Source organism: Ascaphus truei, chromosome 3, assembly GCF_040206685.1.
Source record: "Ascaphus truei isolate aAscTru1 chromosome 3, aAscTru1.hap1, whole genome shotgun sequence".
In the NCBI taxonomy this organism is placed as follows: domain Eukaryota; kingdom Metazoa; phylum Chordata; class Amphibia; order Anura; family Ascaphidae; genus Ascaphus; species Ascaphus truei.
In genome coordinates this window covers 102921608-102938091 of record NC_134485.1, presented here as the reverse complement: position 1 = coordinate 102938091, position 16484 = coordinate 102921608, and the positions used below count along the sequence as shown (strand labels likewise).

At 40.8% G+C, this 16484-nt stretch overlaps 1 protein-coding gene across 3 annotated transcripts in view; it reads right to left on the bottom strand.

The window, feature by feature from the left end:
• Nucleotides 1-417: 417 nt before the first annotated feature.
• The window catches only part of ASMTL (acetylserotonin O-methyltransferase like), a 46930-nt gene continuing 30863 nt past the window's right edge, over nucleotides 418-16484 (bottom strand). For all 3 annotated transcript variants that reach the window (XM_075594619.1, XM_075594620.1, XM_075594618.1), the window contains exons 7-14: nucleotides 15732-15840; nucleotides 12904-13321; nucleotides 10871-11033; nucleotides 6630-6814; nucleotides 5355-5487; nucleotides 4156-4299; nucleotides 2695-2817; nucleotides 418-685 (exon numbers count right to left, since the gene is read on the bottom strand). In XM_075594619.1, the coding sequence (XP_075450734.1) occupies nucleotides 480-685; nucleotides 2695-2817; nucleotides 4156-4299; nucleotides 5355-5487; nucleotides 6630-6814; nucleotides 10871-11033; nucleotides 12904-13321; nucleotides 15732-15840 (1481 nt within the window). In that variant the 3' untranslated portion in view covers nucleotides 418-479. The remainder of the gene's footprint in view (nucleotides 686-2694; nucleotides 2818-4155; nucleotides 4300-5354; nucleotides 5488-6629; nucleotides 6815-10870; nucleotides 11034-12903; nucleotides 13322-15731; nucleotides 15841-16484) is intronic.

Below are 16484 nucleotides of genomic sequence, written 5' to 3'. Positions count from 1 at the left end.
CCTGCGTCACGGCCCACATGACCATGAGCACACGGGAGCACAGACAGAAAAAATACGGTGCCACAGCGGATATAGGGGTGGCAGTGCGACCGACCATAGTGCTGAATCTGTAGTGAAGTCAGTGTGCTACAGTCATTTACGTCAACTACATATTACATTAACATAACAGAAGTAAAGTACAGTGAGACAATATTCTTACTTCAATATATGAATTTGAATATAAGAAACTCACTGGGGACTTCACAGTGGTCAATGGAAATAAAATCTTGCATGTCAACACAAAATAAAAATCCCACCTTTTAGGGCAAAGAAAAAAAACAGTCCATATGTCTTTGTTGACGTTGTTGACAGGAACACAAATACTTCTGCTGTGGAAAGTAACTCACAATGACAAAAAAAAAAAACCTACCACACACCTTTGCTTTTGAAAACAATTTAAAGATATAGATTAGACACCTAATGCAATCTCTCGTACAATATTATCTCTTTATGGCCAGAATTGCATCTAAGAGGTTGCCTGTCATCTTGATTTGCACACTGTTAAATCCATGGATCTCTAGGAGTGCCCTGTATTCGGAGCCACTTCTCTGCTTTCCTTCACTCATGCTGAGAGATTGTAGTAATGCTCTTGGTTCTTTTTTCTCTTCATCAAGAACAATTTCAGCCACAAGTAAGGCACTTTGGCCTACAATGACAAAACCAAAAATTAGCCAAGAAGTGATACAGTCTAGTTCAGGAGAAACCAACTCCAGTCCTCAAGGGCCACCAACAGGTCAGGTTTTAAAGATATTCCTGCTTCAGCTCAGTCATCAATCTGTGCTGAAGCAAGGATTTCCTTAAAACCTGACCTGTTGGTGGCCCTTGAAGACTGTAATTGGCCACCCCTGGTCTAGTTCAACGTTCATGTGCAAACAACTACTGCATATTAGAATGGCAGAAAGTTACAGAATACAATATTAGGGGTTTCAACCCATTACCTTAGCCTCAGGCAGCTAAGCCTACAAATCATTTTCAGACCCACTTCTAAACTGAGAACTATGTTGACCAACATTTGCCATCTACTGAAACAGTGAAAGAAGAAAAAAAATGCAAACAGGTCAGTTTTAAGAAGGTGTTAGAGCTAGCGTTTCATCAGCGGACAGATCGCGGTTCTGACACCAACATCAGCGATTCTCATCAGCAGTTCTCCTCCAACTACCTGGCCAGCACACCCCGTTACTTATTGTATGTTCCATTTATTTTATTATATTGTGGTCTTTATTTTATTCATTGTGTACAATTGTGTTTTTTCCCATTATATATATATTTCCATGTTGTTTTTAATAATTTGGTCCACATTCAGTGGACTTGTATACTAAAAATCTAACACCCAATGCGCTGTTTGCATTTTTTCTTCTTTCCTTGTTCTATGGGCGATCTCACTTAGATTTTGTAGTATCTCCTGCAGACAGCTGTAAGAGGTTTCAGCGCACACTGTTTTTATATACAAAAGACAGCACACCCGCAGATTCCATCTTTTGAACTGTACTGAAACAGCTCTCATATTTTTCTACATGCCTTTGCAGTTTTGTTTTACCTGCTGAGCAACCAAGTTAATATGAATGTTTAGATAGTCTGGAATGAGAAAATTAGACTCCATGATGACTAGCATTCTGGCAATTTTAATGTTTTTATTCCTCTCTCCAGTGCCAGATTACCCAGTGGCGAACTGGGACTGATACAGATTCATACTGTATATACAAAGCGTGGCAGGTCTCTTTGGCAGTGAACGAGCCAGTCCATTTAGAAACAATTGTGTGGATTTCAAGTGAAAGTCACCCAGCATGTTCTCTACCATTTTGATGTTTGTTTACTGAATCTTAAATAGATTCAAAAACCAAAAAGCCCCAAATGCACATCCAATATAACAAATTATTTGATTAATTTCTATATGTTTTTTTTCTCTCATAAGTATGGATCATTTAGTTCAATCTTTTGGCCAAAATTTGTTATGTCTGCAACCATGTTCCAGGTAGACCCTTTGAGCAGGTCCTACAGTACCAATTTTATACTGTGTCTTTTGTATTTCCTTCACTACATAGAGAAAAGAGGCGACAAAACAAGGATATAGTCAATAGCATGGGATGTGTGACCTGTATGCAATGTCTAAGGGGATACAATTTAGAAGCACTATGAGCGACAGTGCAGTTAAAAAAACACCAAAAGTGAAAAATAAATAAACTATATACAGATGTATCGAGACTTCCTGTCCCCAGCGCCGTGGATGAACAAGTAAAAGTCTGCGGTGCTGGAGAGCGTGTCTGCCACGATAGAACTGCTTCTGAATGGGACCCTCACAGCATTAATCCTTCGCTGCCATGACTGCGGCACCGAAGAAATAACGTTTGGCTACATCTGTATATACTTTGAAAAATATATCAGTTTATACAGTTTATCACCATCTTTTGTTTCTTCAGCATGTGGATCTACAAATATTAGGGATTATTTACTAAAGCTTTCAAGCTGTAACACCAGTGCACCAGATTGATCAAAGGAAAAACTGGATTTTGCTTTAATTCGGATTCATTTTCTTTGTACGGGTTTGCCTCAGTTTTGCAGCCAGAAGACTTCAGTAAATAAATCCCCCCCTCCTCCCTCCCAAAGTGTTTCTTCAGCTTTCATAACGTACTAACACATAAATCATTTCCTTTTTACCTGGACGACAGGATTCAGATATCTTTTCTAATAAACGGTTTAGCTTGCTCTCTGGCAAGTCATGAACAACCCTGGACAGGATGTATAGGTCTGCTTCGGGAAGACTGTCATCCAAGAAGTTACCTGTGAGGGGGAACAATGCAACACGCAGTTTAGACTTGACCAACTAAATTAAATATGTTCTCTAGCCACAGTCCTAAACTTGCCAACACAGACTGTTGTTCATTTGAGTGGCTGATTAGAAACTTTTGGGGCACAAACATCAAGTGGCGGTATGGTTTATTGCTCCTGTTCCATCGTTAACACCCATTCAAGTCAATGGGAGTCAATACTGGAACGGGTGCGATTACCTGTAACGCCACTTGATGCGTGTACCACTTATTGTCCAATGATTTTGCAATATATTTTTGTTATGTAAAGTGTTGCAACTATGGTGTGGGAACCTGTGGGGGTTCCCAAAGCTGAAATCACTATTTGCAGCTCCGGGGATTTATTTACATACTTCCCGTCGCATATCTTGAATCTGGTGACCATTTGGACATTGGCGTTATCTACTCATGCCATTAAAGTCAAGGATAAAAATAGTGAGTTCAGCCAAAATCTTTAAAGTGATGTTGAATGTGATGTACAGTTATGTGGTGTTTGTCCATAAATCATTTGGGATTAATGTGCGAGAAGAGACCCGAGAGATATATCCTCTCAAACCTCCCTCCAAATAACATTGGGAGAGACAACTGTGCTTATAAAAAGGAGCACACCTGAGATAAGCAAAGTATACTTTCTAAATACCTCAAATCCCACACTTCCTACATTTTGTTTTCCATAAGAGCTATATATTAACAAGTCTAAGGCACCTTTTGAGGAAAGGGGTAATGGTGTGAGTTTGGATTTGAACCCACAACCTCTGCTATTCTGGGCAGCAGCTCTAGTAGTGTGTGCTAAACCAGCTGATGGGTGTGTCTCGATGTCGGATTTGGATGTAGCCTGCTGGATTCTTTTTAGCGCCCAATCTGCCTTTGGATTTCAGTGTGGATCGGATTTTGGTAAAACCAGTGCGAAAAATCAGCAGAACAGATTTTGACACTTTCGCCCACCTCTAATGGGGCGGAAGGGTGGGGTATTCCAGTGGTCGAGGGACCACTAATTACAGTTTTAGCTGGGGGGTCCCTCTGCTAATCAACCACTTCTGCTTTAAATGCATTAACTTTACTACAACAACATCCAACATATGTTAAGTGGATAATGAGTATTGAAGTATTCATTTCCCCCTAGAGCACTTGCTTTTACCCTCTCCCACACTGGACACAAAGAATACTCAAAGAATTAACACATATGAGAACACCTTAATGAAAAGAGCATTATTTTGTTAATGTCCCAAAACATCTGGCTGGTGTTCCCTAAGGAGAAGTTGGAAAAAAACCATACCAGTACAAAGTTATTATGTACCAAGGCAATTATTACCTGATGTAAAAGTCACACGAGAAGAATTCAATCCCACAGGCATAAAAGGAGAAACATTTTGAATAACCTCAGGTACGTCAAACACATTGACCGTCATCTTTGGGTATATCCGAACCAATTCATGGGCAAGTGCACCAGTGCAGCCTTAGGAAGTAATAAGAGTTAGTGATGTTAGAAAAATGTATAGCTTTATTCCGTGTAATGGCAGGGGCAGCATGGCACACTGAATACATGTCAAGCCCGCATGCTGCCTCTGCCCATCAATAGGGTAACACTTAGTGAATGGTTAAATTGCTACCCTAGGGTTGGAGTGCCCCAGTTTATGTTACACTTTATTTCTGTGCATCTTGCATCAGTTTTGTTGGCTCATTGTGTGCTTGGACCAGTGACTATGTCTGTGTACAAGGCACACAATAAGTCAGGTGCGGAGTCCAGCAACAATGGGAGACTAGGGATGGATGCTCCCATGTGCTGGGACACTCCAAGGCTAGACCATTGTTCTCTCCCCATCAGCAAGGTGTGCAACCCTGCGGGCACCTGGAACTTCTCTGGGTCTGCCTTTTGGGTCCTAGCCCAGTTGGCGCAGTTCCTAATTGTTCAGGTCTACTTTCCCACGCTCCCAGGCTGTGTCCATCTGGTGGGGTGTTCTTTGGTTCCACCTCCTCTCCATCCGTTCTGGATTCCCCCCCCCCTTCGCTCAGGATTGGCTCAGTGGTTAAGGGACACTGCCGATTGAGGGCCCGGTGCCGACCAATGATTCTAAAGTTGAAGACTGATAGACTACAGACCATCATATCCTAAGACTTCATTGACCCGGAATTGTCTCCCCTTGTTACTGGGGAACAGGGATCTTCACTGGCTTTGGTGGCAGCATCCAGGGTATGCTAACTTCGGCAGCGCCCTGCACTTAGTGAACTAGAAGTCCCCACGTAAAGCAGTATATTGTGGATTATGGTCTTGTTTTGTGCATGTTACCTACAGTACAGTTGGCTCCGGCCAAATAAACTCACATTTATTAACGTGTTCTGCCTGGTAATTGCGATCCCAAGGTAGCCTGGTCAACCCTTTTCGTGACAGTGTGTAATCCCAAGTATAACTATGCTTACACCAAATTTACCACAAGCCTGCAAAACTGCTTTAATAGTTTTTTTTCTTTGAAAATATTATGATGGTATGGTAGAACATTAAATTAACCATACCTCCCAAATCACAAGCAGAACTATACTTGGAAAGGTCAAATGCTGCTGCTATATCTCTTGCAGTCACTTTAAGCATGCAATGCATGGCAGCCATAAAGCGTTCCTTGACTTCTGGATTGTAGTAATAAGCATCCTATAAAAAACAAAGCATTATGTTGTCAAGCAAACCTGTGTCTCAATTTCACTGTTTACAAAAGCTACTAATATAAATCCAACACTGCACGAATTGTGAAAGGAAAACTAGCTGCAGCTAAAGAGCCTGAGATTTTTTTCAAGAGCCCATCACTTCATTTTACTTTGCCAAAATAAGACTTTCTAGGTAGGTGGCTTTGTGACGGTGTTTATACCATATAGTGCTTCCCACGCTGGTTGCACCATTTAAAACTGATAGATCTCTCTCTCTGCTTAGCCATCATGACTGTGGTAGCAGATCCCCGCAGACATTATGGCTCCACTTGTACAGCCATCACATGACCACAGTACATCATGAAGGTCAACACAGCCACTGCCCTGGTGATGATGTTCAATGTACTACTATTGAAAAGCTTCATTAAAACAGCTGCATTCTATCCTATTTTTTATTTTATATATAAAAGAGGACAACTTGAAAATGTTACAATGATGTACTTAAGATTGAAAAAAAAAAGTTAAATCAAATTGTACAAAAACATTATGTGGTGTGCCAAAAAAAGAACGTGGACTTTAAATTATAGTAATAGGACTATTAATAGGGTTAAAACTTTGTATTTGTGTGATTTTTTTTTCACTTTATTGAAACCGTTTATTAAATGAGAAAATTGATTGCATACCCTTTGAACGTTTGAGCGGGATGCAACTTATTATATAGTGGTAAAGGGATTTAAAAGAATTGTACTCAAATTTACAAGGTCTGTTTACATTTGGTACATGTATAGTTCAAACAAAACAATTAAAGTCTTTAGTCCATCAACTGTCATGTTTAACAGTATAACCAATAACTGTATATATACGAAGTGGCCATTGATTTGAATGGCCTGGAATGTCTGGAAAGGGTCTTTTGGCAGAAGATGTATTAGTAGATATAGCCCAAATGTATAATGACACCTTCCTGCCAACACCAATGTTTACTGACACCAGTAACAGAGCAAATATTTAGTGCTAAGTTAATGATTTATGGTTGGGACCAAGCCTCTGCTTACAACTAAACAGGCAGTACAAAGCATTACCACGTCCTATGGTCGCCAGCATACAGTACAGTATTGTCTTTGGGGGACAGAAACCAGCACATTGTCTTACCTGAAATAAATCCTCTGACTTTTTCCCAAAGGCCCTTTGATGCTGATTGGCTCCCTCTTTGACTGCAGATTCCAGGTGTGTGAACAGTGGCCACACATTGTCATTTGAGTGGATGATGAATCCATGAATTGAATATTCACTATCAGAAACCAAATATGTATTGGCCAATTCTGTGTTACTATAGGCTATAAAGAAAGAGGAGCCAATGCACAGGTTACACATATATAATCATTGAAATAGAAAAACACACACTGCCACTATATCTAGACACTTAATATCTACTTTTGTGTGTAGAAGTGATAGTACTACACAACACAATGTTACAATATATTACTTAATCTTTTAGAAGTGTTAACACTTTAGAATCAAATTAAACATTACAAAAACATTTTGTAATATTACCTTCTAACCATGGTGCAGAAGGACGAGCCTAGCAGAAGAACATTTAGTTGCCAATTTTCAGCAAAAGGTATTAGTTTAAAAAAGGGCTTCCAACTATATTTTTTCCTGGTTTTACACTATTTTAAAAGCTTGGGGTAATCCCAAAGTACTGTAATATTTACAGAAATTAAAAGGTTTCTTTTTTAGAATTATAAATAAGGAACCACAGTGTGTGTGTGTCCCCTCTGAGACCTTCTCAAGAGCCCTTGCTCTTGAGAAAGTCCCATCGGGAACTGAAACGTTGAGTCAATAAATTTCACTTTTTTGCATATAGGAGCGGCTGTCCCTTTTTTTTGTGTCTTTTTGGACAGTATGTACCCTTTCTTTACCCTTATTTTATATTTAGTTTTGTGCGTACTCTGTTTCTGATTATATATATATATATATATATATATATATATATATATATATATATATATAATCTCCGAAGTAGTATGCAACATAGGTCCTGTAGTAACTAAAGTATGAGTGCTATTTAGAAGGATGCCTCAGACTCTGCCTGGAATGTATGATGAAGTTGAGCAGAAGAAAGCAGCATCAGGGAACTTTCCATTTTTTCTTTCCTTACTAATCATTTGTTCAGTAATCTGTACAATCAGCAAAGCACTGATAAGTAGTGTTGGACCGGGTCCTCATTTAAAAACAAACAAACAAACAAAAAAAAAACGGGGAACGGGTACCCGGCCAAAATTAAAGGTTCTACCCGGGCGGGTACCCAGTTACCCGGTTTGGCACTCACCTGCAGGGTGGCGGCGACATCTAGGATCAGCAGCAGCAGTCCTGTGACGGTGGCAGCATCAGAGGTGTCTTCAGCCAGGGGGGGAGCTGCAGAAATCACTTCCACAGCACCGGAGCAGGTAAACAGTGTCTGTGTGAGCCGCCGGGGAACCACGTGACCGGAGCAGGAGACGGAGCGTTCCTATTGGACAGACGGAAGTGTGGAAGTGATTCCTGCAGCTCCCCCGCCGGCTGAAGACACCTCTGATGCTGCCACCGTCACAGGACTGCTGCTGCTGGTCCTAGATGTCGTCGAAAAGGTAAGTAATTAGATTATTTCTAGCTGCCCTGACATTACCCGACGCCCACTTCTCAGTTGCCGGGTCCGGGTAGCTGGAAATGTGCCGGGAAACGCCGGGTACCGGGTAATTCTGGGTACTCTGTACACCACTACTGATAAACCTCCAAAAATGTTTGTTAAACATTTTACGTTGTTTATTTTTCCATACCACTAGGTGGAGACATCGACACTTTACTAAGAATACCATGGAGAACAAAAAAGAAAAACAGTTTGAAAAATACATCACTCCCATACAGTATATGGCACAGTACATTTATATATCACACACAGCCCATTAAAGATACTTGGCCATCAGCAGCAACACACACACACACACACACACACACACACACACACACACACACACACACACACACACACACACACACACACACACACACACACACACACACACACACACACACACACACACACACGTATCCATCCGTTGGTCATAATAACTTTATTTCACATAGCGCTTTTCTCCCAATGGGACTCAGAGCTCTTCACAATTACAATACAGTTTGCAGTATGCAACACAGTCCATAGAAATTTTATAGACAGTCCCTACCCAGATGAGCTTGCAATCTATGTTTTTGGTGACTGAGGCACAGGGAGATAAAGTGACTTGCCCAAGGTCACAAGGAGTTGACACCAAGAATTGAATCAGGTTCCCCTGGTTCACACTCAGTGTCCTTGTTCTCAGTGTCACTCATACCTGCTCGCTCCTACTTTCTGAAGTCACCAAATGGTCATTTTGCTACTTGGTCATGCTGTACTTCAATTGATCTCTGCTTTAGTCCCCACTAACATCTGTCTTTTCCATTTCCCTCATCCAGAAGTCTTCTAAATTTCTCTCAAGGTTACAGTCTACAAATAATGTACTTGCGTTTGCAAGTAATAACATAATGCAGTTTGTGAAAAAAAAATTGGTATTCACTAGCAAGTCAGCACCCAGTTCAATTGTGCTATATGAAGTTTTTACATTATCATCCTCGTTTTGTACGGTTAATATTACACTATTGTCGCCAATATGATAAAGGATATATCACACCAAATGCAGGGCCAAGGTGAGGCTCAGGATAGATGAGTTGTACTTGAAAAAGAAGAAGACAAAAATACAAAACATAGTGTGATACTGTAGGTATATAGGACGAACAACATACAATACTAAAAACTAACAGCTGAGATCAAGGTGAAAATTATCAAAAAACATTTAATAAAACATTTAATCAATTACTATGACAATGGACATAAGAAAAATAAAAAATAAAAATACACAGACTGATAAAATGACCAATTGGTTAATGGTGAGGACCACCTCACTGCGACACCGGGTGAACTGCCCACTCACCGGACGAAAGATGGTAACGAGCGGTGGATAATTTGGAGAGTATCCCCTCTCAGCTGCTCAAACAGCTACTGCACCGGAATTAACCGCTCGTTACCATCTTTCGTCCGGTGAGTGGGCAGTTCACCCGGTGTCGCAGTGAGGTGGTCCTCACCATTAACCAATTGGTCATTTTATCAGTCTGTGTATTTTTATTTTTTATTTTTCTTATGTCCATTGTCATAGTAATTGATTAAATGTTTTACTAAATGTTTTTTGATAATTTTCACCTTGATCTCAGCTGTTAGTTTTTAGTATTGTATGTTGTTCGTCCTATATACCTACAGTATCACACTATGTTTTGTATTTTTGTTTTCTTCTTTTTCAAGTACAACTCATCTATCCTGAGCCTCACCTTGGCCCTGCATTTGGTGTGATATATCCTTTATCATATTGGCGCCTATAATACATCTGTTTCACTTTGTATCTCATTCTGACCAGGGGGTCAGTTTTAGTATGTAGGCAGCCCCTGCAAAGAGTCCAATCTACTTTGCAAGGTTTTACCTTGTATTTACATAGGGTGTTATTACCATCTAGTTAGCGCTCACCTGCTCTGTGTTTCTAATATTACACTATTACTTTTAACTTCAGAGATGCTGTAAACCAGTCAGTCATTCTCAACCTTTTTTTGAGCAGGGGCACCCCACGAGGATTTAAATAAATAATTACATCTCAGGGCACCCCTGCTCAGACCTCACTGGTCACTCACACGTATCACACAATTAAAACATGTCAGCTGGTAGTGGGTGCGCCCCACAGAGTTTGAAGACATGGAGGCCGCGATCCGGCTCCCCTCCCTCCTCTGGGGTCTGAGCGGACAGGTGGATGGAAGTCTGTGTCTCCGTATGGTGCGGGATGCACCCGCTGAGCAGCTGGCAGGCTGTACCCCTCCGCCCCCACGCAGAGGTTCGTGGAAACGTTTAAACACATTTAGATTTGTTCACACTGTACATGCATAACTAGAGATACAGCTTTCTATGAACAAAAAATGTGCTTCCTTTAAAACACAAATCGCTTCATGCCCCCTGATATGGTTGACAATGAAGTCTGATAACCATTCAATTAAAACAGTCAGAAAACAAAGCAATTTCCAACAGAAAGCTAAAGAAGCAGTACTATATACCTCAAATGTAATCTGTATCAAAGAAAAAGTGCTTTGTTTCACGTCTACCCATTAAAGTTGGTTATACCATTTGTAGCTAAACAGACCCTTCCACTGCAGGATTAAGTAGCCGTTTCGGTTGACCAGTGCAAATCAATTGTTTATAGGGCATCGCTGATATTTTCACATCGCTTCCTTTCTGCCCTTTTAAGACTACATTACAAAAGATATACATTGCCAAAAAGTTTCACCTTGATGATATTTCGCCAACAAGCCAAGGGCAACACAGGCATCAAGAAGCCTTTCGGTTCCGCACACAGAGGCATTGATCTTCTTTGCAATTTCTACGGCCTTCAGGGCACCTTTATCTTTCAATGTATCAAAGACCTTCAATTTAGATGCTGCAAACAAAGTCTGTAAACAGAAGGCAATGGTAGGAAATGCTGTAGGTTAATCTACACCACTCAGGCATGGAAAGTTATGTCTAACGTTTAACACTTAAACTGCTTTATAGTAGCTTTCCAAATTAAGCACAAATAGCACGGAATATATATATATAAAAAAAAATGTAAGGAAGTAAAGGTAAGATATAAGGTATACATTTAGAGATATGTGAGGACGCAGTCACATTAAAAAGGCCAACAGAAGAACAGCCTCTGGGGAGGAAAGTGGAGCACTGCGCAGGGCTAAAGTAGGTAGGTATATACCTCTCTATCAACCACCATTCCTTTTTCTCCCTTTTTTTCTTTTCTTTTTTTAAGAAATAAGTTTATTTTATTATGGCTATTATGTATACATTCAGCATTGTCTTTCTTCCCCTACTTTCCCTACTTCTTTTCCCTACACTCTATGTGAGGATATTGTCCCTCCATTTCATGATTAGACAAGTGTCATTCTTGCCTTTGACATTGTGGGAGACTGCTGATTATGTATGTATACTTGTTTGTGTGATGTTTATGGCGCGTCCTCCAAGCCAGCTGGCGCTGTGGGGTCTTCCCTGTTGTTTCTTTGAGACTCCAGATGTACTGGCAAGTCTTGCGAGACTCTCGACTGATCCCGCTGACGTCACTTCCGGTTACGGACGTGATCCGGACACACTGTCTTTGTTTATGTATTTACGCGTCCTCCAAGCCAGGTGGCGAGGTGGGATCTACTCTGTTTGTCTCCTGAGAGTCCTGTTATACTGGTAAGTCTCGCGAGGCCCTCGGCTGGTTCCGCTGACGTCACTTCCGGCTAAGGACGCGATCTATTAGGTAAATTGTGTATATAAGTGTGCGTTTTTTGTAATTGGGGTTATACTCTTTGACAAAGGGCTTCGCCCGAAACGCGTCAGAGTGGGTGGTTGCTCCACTGTTGGTGTCTCCCCTAGTCGCTTAATAAAGTAGTGTTTAACCATTGGTGTGCCGGTTCCTGTACTTTAGCCCTGCGCAGTGCTCCACTTTCCTCCCCAGAGGCTGTTCTTCTGTTGATCTTCTATCAAGTTGGATGCACGCTTGCACGGAGTTCCTGTTGTTCGCTTACACTTCATACAAACAGTGAGTGTACTGTGGTATTGCCCTGCTGTTTACTGACTGTGTTACATATATGCTCTGTGGCTCTATCTGAGTGTGGTTGGTTAAAAGGGGACACTACCATCGGTATTTGTGTCTCCCCAGTACCCTATAAATCCCACTCTGCGGTTTAAGCCTGTTAAATTCGGCGGCCACTTGTTCATAAGCTATAAGTTCTGATGACACTTCATGTCAGTACTCCTATTCAATATATTGGAGCAGCTTTATAAGGAGTTATATACCCAGGATCAAGATTGCTATTATCCATTATATATGGGATTTATTGGATGTAACATGTCATACCTGTGATTCGTTTCTGCTGCACCGTGGATGAACTTTATGTCCTTTCTTTTACACATTAAAAAGGCCCTGATAAAATTATTTTATTCAGTATTCCCTCATGCATTTTTTATTTTATGCAAAAACTCTATAAGAACAAATACTAATGTTCCCACTGTGCATGCTCCAGGAATTCAGCCTGATCACAGCAATGTTGCATGGCATATTTGATGGGCTGTTTGGAATTAACCCTTTGGCCCTAAACATTATCAAAACATGTCACAGATTATGAAAAAAATGTTATAGACAAAAGAAAAGTTGTTATATGGCTTCAGCATTATTATAAATCAGTGGAACTGTAAATGAACACACTTTGAGGTCTCATTACAAAAACACGTTCTATTTAGGGAGGGCAAACAAGAAAAGAGCAATTCTTTGCCATAAAATGACAGTACCTTAGATGCTTTAAAGCCATCCAGAAGTTCAATGATTCTCGATGGAAGAGGAGTACCTTTTCTATGGCTGTCTAAAATCCCATTTTGAGTGACTGCCATATCTGGCAGTGCTGATTCCAAACCATTAGTGCTACAGGGGTGATCACACTTCTCTTCAAATCCGTTGTTCACCTGAAGGACCTCTCTCGGAAAAGGGCAGTCTTTGTCCACATTACCTAGGTTCTCAAAGGTCTCTACATACGGGATAGAGTCATACTTCACTCGGTTAATGGTGCGTTTGGATGGCGGATAGTAGATCTCTGCTAGTTTTTTGCAGAAGTGATTCAGGGGAAACCCCACCACGTTTAGGAAATCCCCATGAACGCTTTCCACCAGCATTCCACCAAGAGCCTGAATACCGTATCCACCTGCCTTATCCCTGGAAGAAGTGCATAAAAAGATGGGTAGATGTGAATACCATGATCATAATCAACGGCTAAATGAAATATTTATTGACCACTCTGGGACCAAAATACAGTACAGTAAGTCACTTAAATCTGCTACCCATTGAACAGAAGTGTGTTGCTGGTGACTCAAAATACGCAGAAGCTAAAACAAGTAAATTCACGCGACTAGTATGCTTCCCAGTCTTTCCTACGTACAAGTCATATTTGATTCATTTGTGGAGTTTTGTGAAGAATATATGCTTCTCATGGCACATAAAAATGGCATTTAGCCAACAAAGGAGCCACCAATGTCATGTTTATTGAAATTTTCTGTAGTACAGGCGTACCCCGGTTTAAGGACACTCACTTTAAGTACACTCGCGAGTAAGGACATATCGCCCAATAGGCAAATGGCAGCTCGCGCATGCGACTGTCAGCACATCCTGAACAGCAATACCGGCTCCCTACCTGTACCGAAGCTGTGCGCAAGCGGGGAGACTATAAAGCCTGTTAAAAATGCGTTATTTACATCAGTTATGCACATATATAACGATTGCAGTACAGTACATGCATCGATAAGTGGAAAAAAGGAGTGCTTCACTTTAAGTACATTTTCGCTTAACATACAAGCTCTGGTCCCATTGCGTACGTTAATGCGGGGTATGCCTGTATATGACTTCCAAGTAGAGCGGTGTTATTCATTTAGGTACGTTTAAGTAATAATCCCCGAAGAACAGGGCATTACTGGCCAATAATGCCCTGTTCTGAGGGGATTATTACCATTATAGGCTAAATGTAGGTTGTTTCATAAATAATAGACCCTTTTGTACAGTTTATATAGATTTTGTTATTAAAATAAAGTGGTAAATACATTAAAGCACCTCTATAAACACTTACACTGCAGCTATCTATATCCATACTGCCGTCCCCTCTGTGTACACACAAACACACACACACACTAGCTACATCCAAACTCTGCTGCTGCTATACTGTACACACACACACACACACACACACACACAAGCTGCTGCTACACACAAACTCTGCAGCAGACACACACAAACTGCAGACACACACACTAGATAGAAACTACAGCTACAAACAAACTCTGCGGACACTTTGCAGCTACAAACACACACTCTCCCTCTTCAACTGTCAGTGGAGCTCTGTTCACGGAGGGAGAGGGAGGAGTCACTGACAGGCTTCTGCTTCCTGACCAATCCCCTGCTCTGTCTGAGAGCTGTTCCTACCTCCTTACCAATCCCCTGCCCTGTCTGAGAGCTGTTCCTACCTCCTAACCAATCCCCTGCCCTGTCTTAGAGCTGTTCTGACAAAAGGAAAAGCTGATTGGCTAGAAATAAACACATGGCAAGCGGCCAAAAATTCCGGGCATTACTGAATGAATAATGCCCGGAATTTTAACCAATCAGAGAGCAGGGATTTCAATAATGCCCGGAATTTTACAGCTTTAGCCTATAATATGGGTTAACACAACTAATCAGGCGTTAACTACCATTGACTTGAATGGGAGTTAATGCTGCATCAGGAGAGGGAACACATTATGGACCTTAATGAATAATCCCCTAAATCCCAAACCAAAATGTACAATAATCCAATTACCAGAATTCAGGCTTCAGCGTGTGTTTTGAAAGTGTAAAACAATGGCAATTTCACCAAAAGCCGATATAACCATCTGACCCACCACAACACAGATCTGGTATATATGAAATGAATGGCTTTTCCACCTTGAGTCGTGGCTCAGTCACTCTTCAATTCAACCAGTAATTCAAGACTCGCATGAGCAACCTATTGGTCGTCACATGGAGACAAAAAACAGTGCTGCTGCAAATTATGCCCCAATGGATTAAATGATTGGGTTATTTCAGAAAGTACCATGTTGGTATTACCACATACCAAGTGGCAAAACAGCAGTTTCCCAGCAAGATTCCTTGCTTTAGGCTATTTGTCTGACTATATAATAAAAACATTTTCTCGAGGGACTCCGTAAATTGATTTGCTTGAAAAGATATTTGTAGCGTCTTTCCTGGTTTATAAAAAGGAGTCACTAACTAGCCCTTGCATATGCATATATTTTGGATTATGTTATTGTTCCGTCTGCAGTTCGGCTTCTGGGGCCTATGTAAAGCTAATAAATAAATCATAAATTACAGTATGAAAGATTTAGCGTGGCCGAGTGCATTCACTTTTTTTTATACTCCAGGTGGAATGGCTTCCAAATATAAAACAAAGTCCCTTCATGACACTACTGGCAACAATAATGCACACACACACACACACACACACACACACACACACACACACACACACACACACACACACACACACACACACACACACACACACACACACACACGATACTTTAGATTACGGCTAACGACTTACATTGGCTCTCCACTGTGAACATATTCCCACAGAAGATCCTCAGATAAATCGGCAAACTTGACTTTGGTTTCCTCATAAAAATCAACAACATCAGTTTCTAGCCGATTGTCTGGGGAAATAAAATAAGCAACATATCAAATATGATTCATACTCATATTTTATTTAATGTGCCTCATTCTGCAGTATGAGTTACTGAGCTAAAAATCACACTGTGTTGCTACGGTAACAGAGGGGGCTTACAACATCTCCTAAAATACAGAAAATTTAATAAACTTTGACGTTACAGGGGGGATAGCAGCTTTTAGATACTGGGTCAAGGAATTCCTCTGTACAATCCAAGAATTCCCTGTGGCCTATAAATCTCCATTTATGACAGCATCTGTGGGGGAGGAGCCAACATAAAGAATCTTTCTCAGGTCCTGGGTATTTTAGAGTATGCTTTCATCAGCTGAAGTTGAAATAGGGATGTCCCCTCTACATCTTGGGTGGGGTTTACCCGCCACATAATCCCACATGTCTGTGGTGTAGTATTTCCACCCAAGGTCTTTTAATATGGTTGCGGTTGGGGGCAGAGCCTGTGAACATCCTACACGATTTTATAACTTCCGAGATTGCTGAACGACAGTACATATTAAGAGTCTAGTTAATCCTTGTTTTACAAAATGTATGCATTAATAAAGTATCGTATTATCCTAAATGTTTATGCATATGCCAAATCAAGGGAGACATTTCTATTTTCACCATTTAATCCGT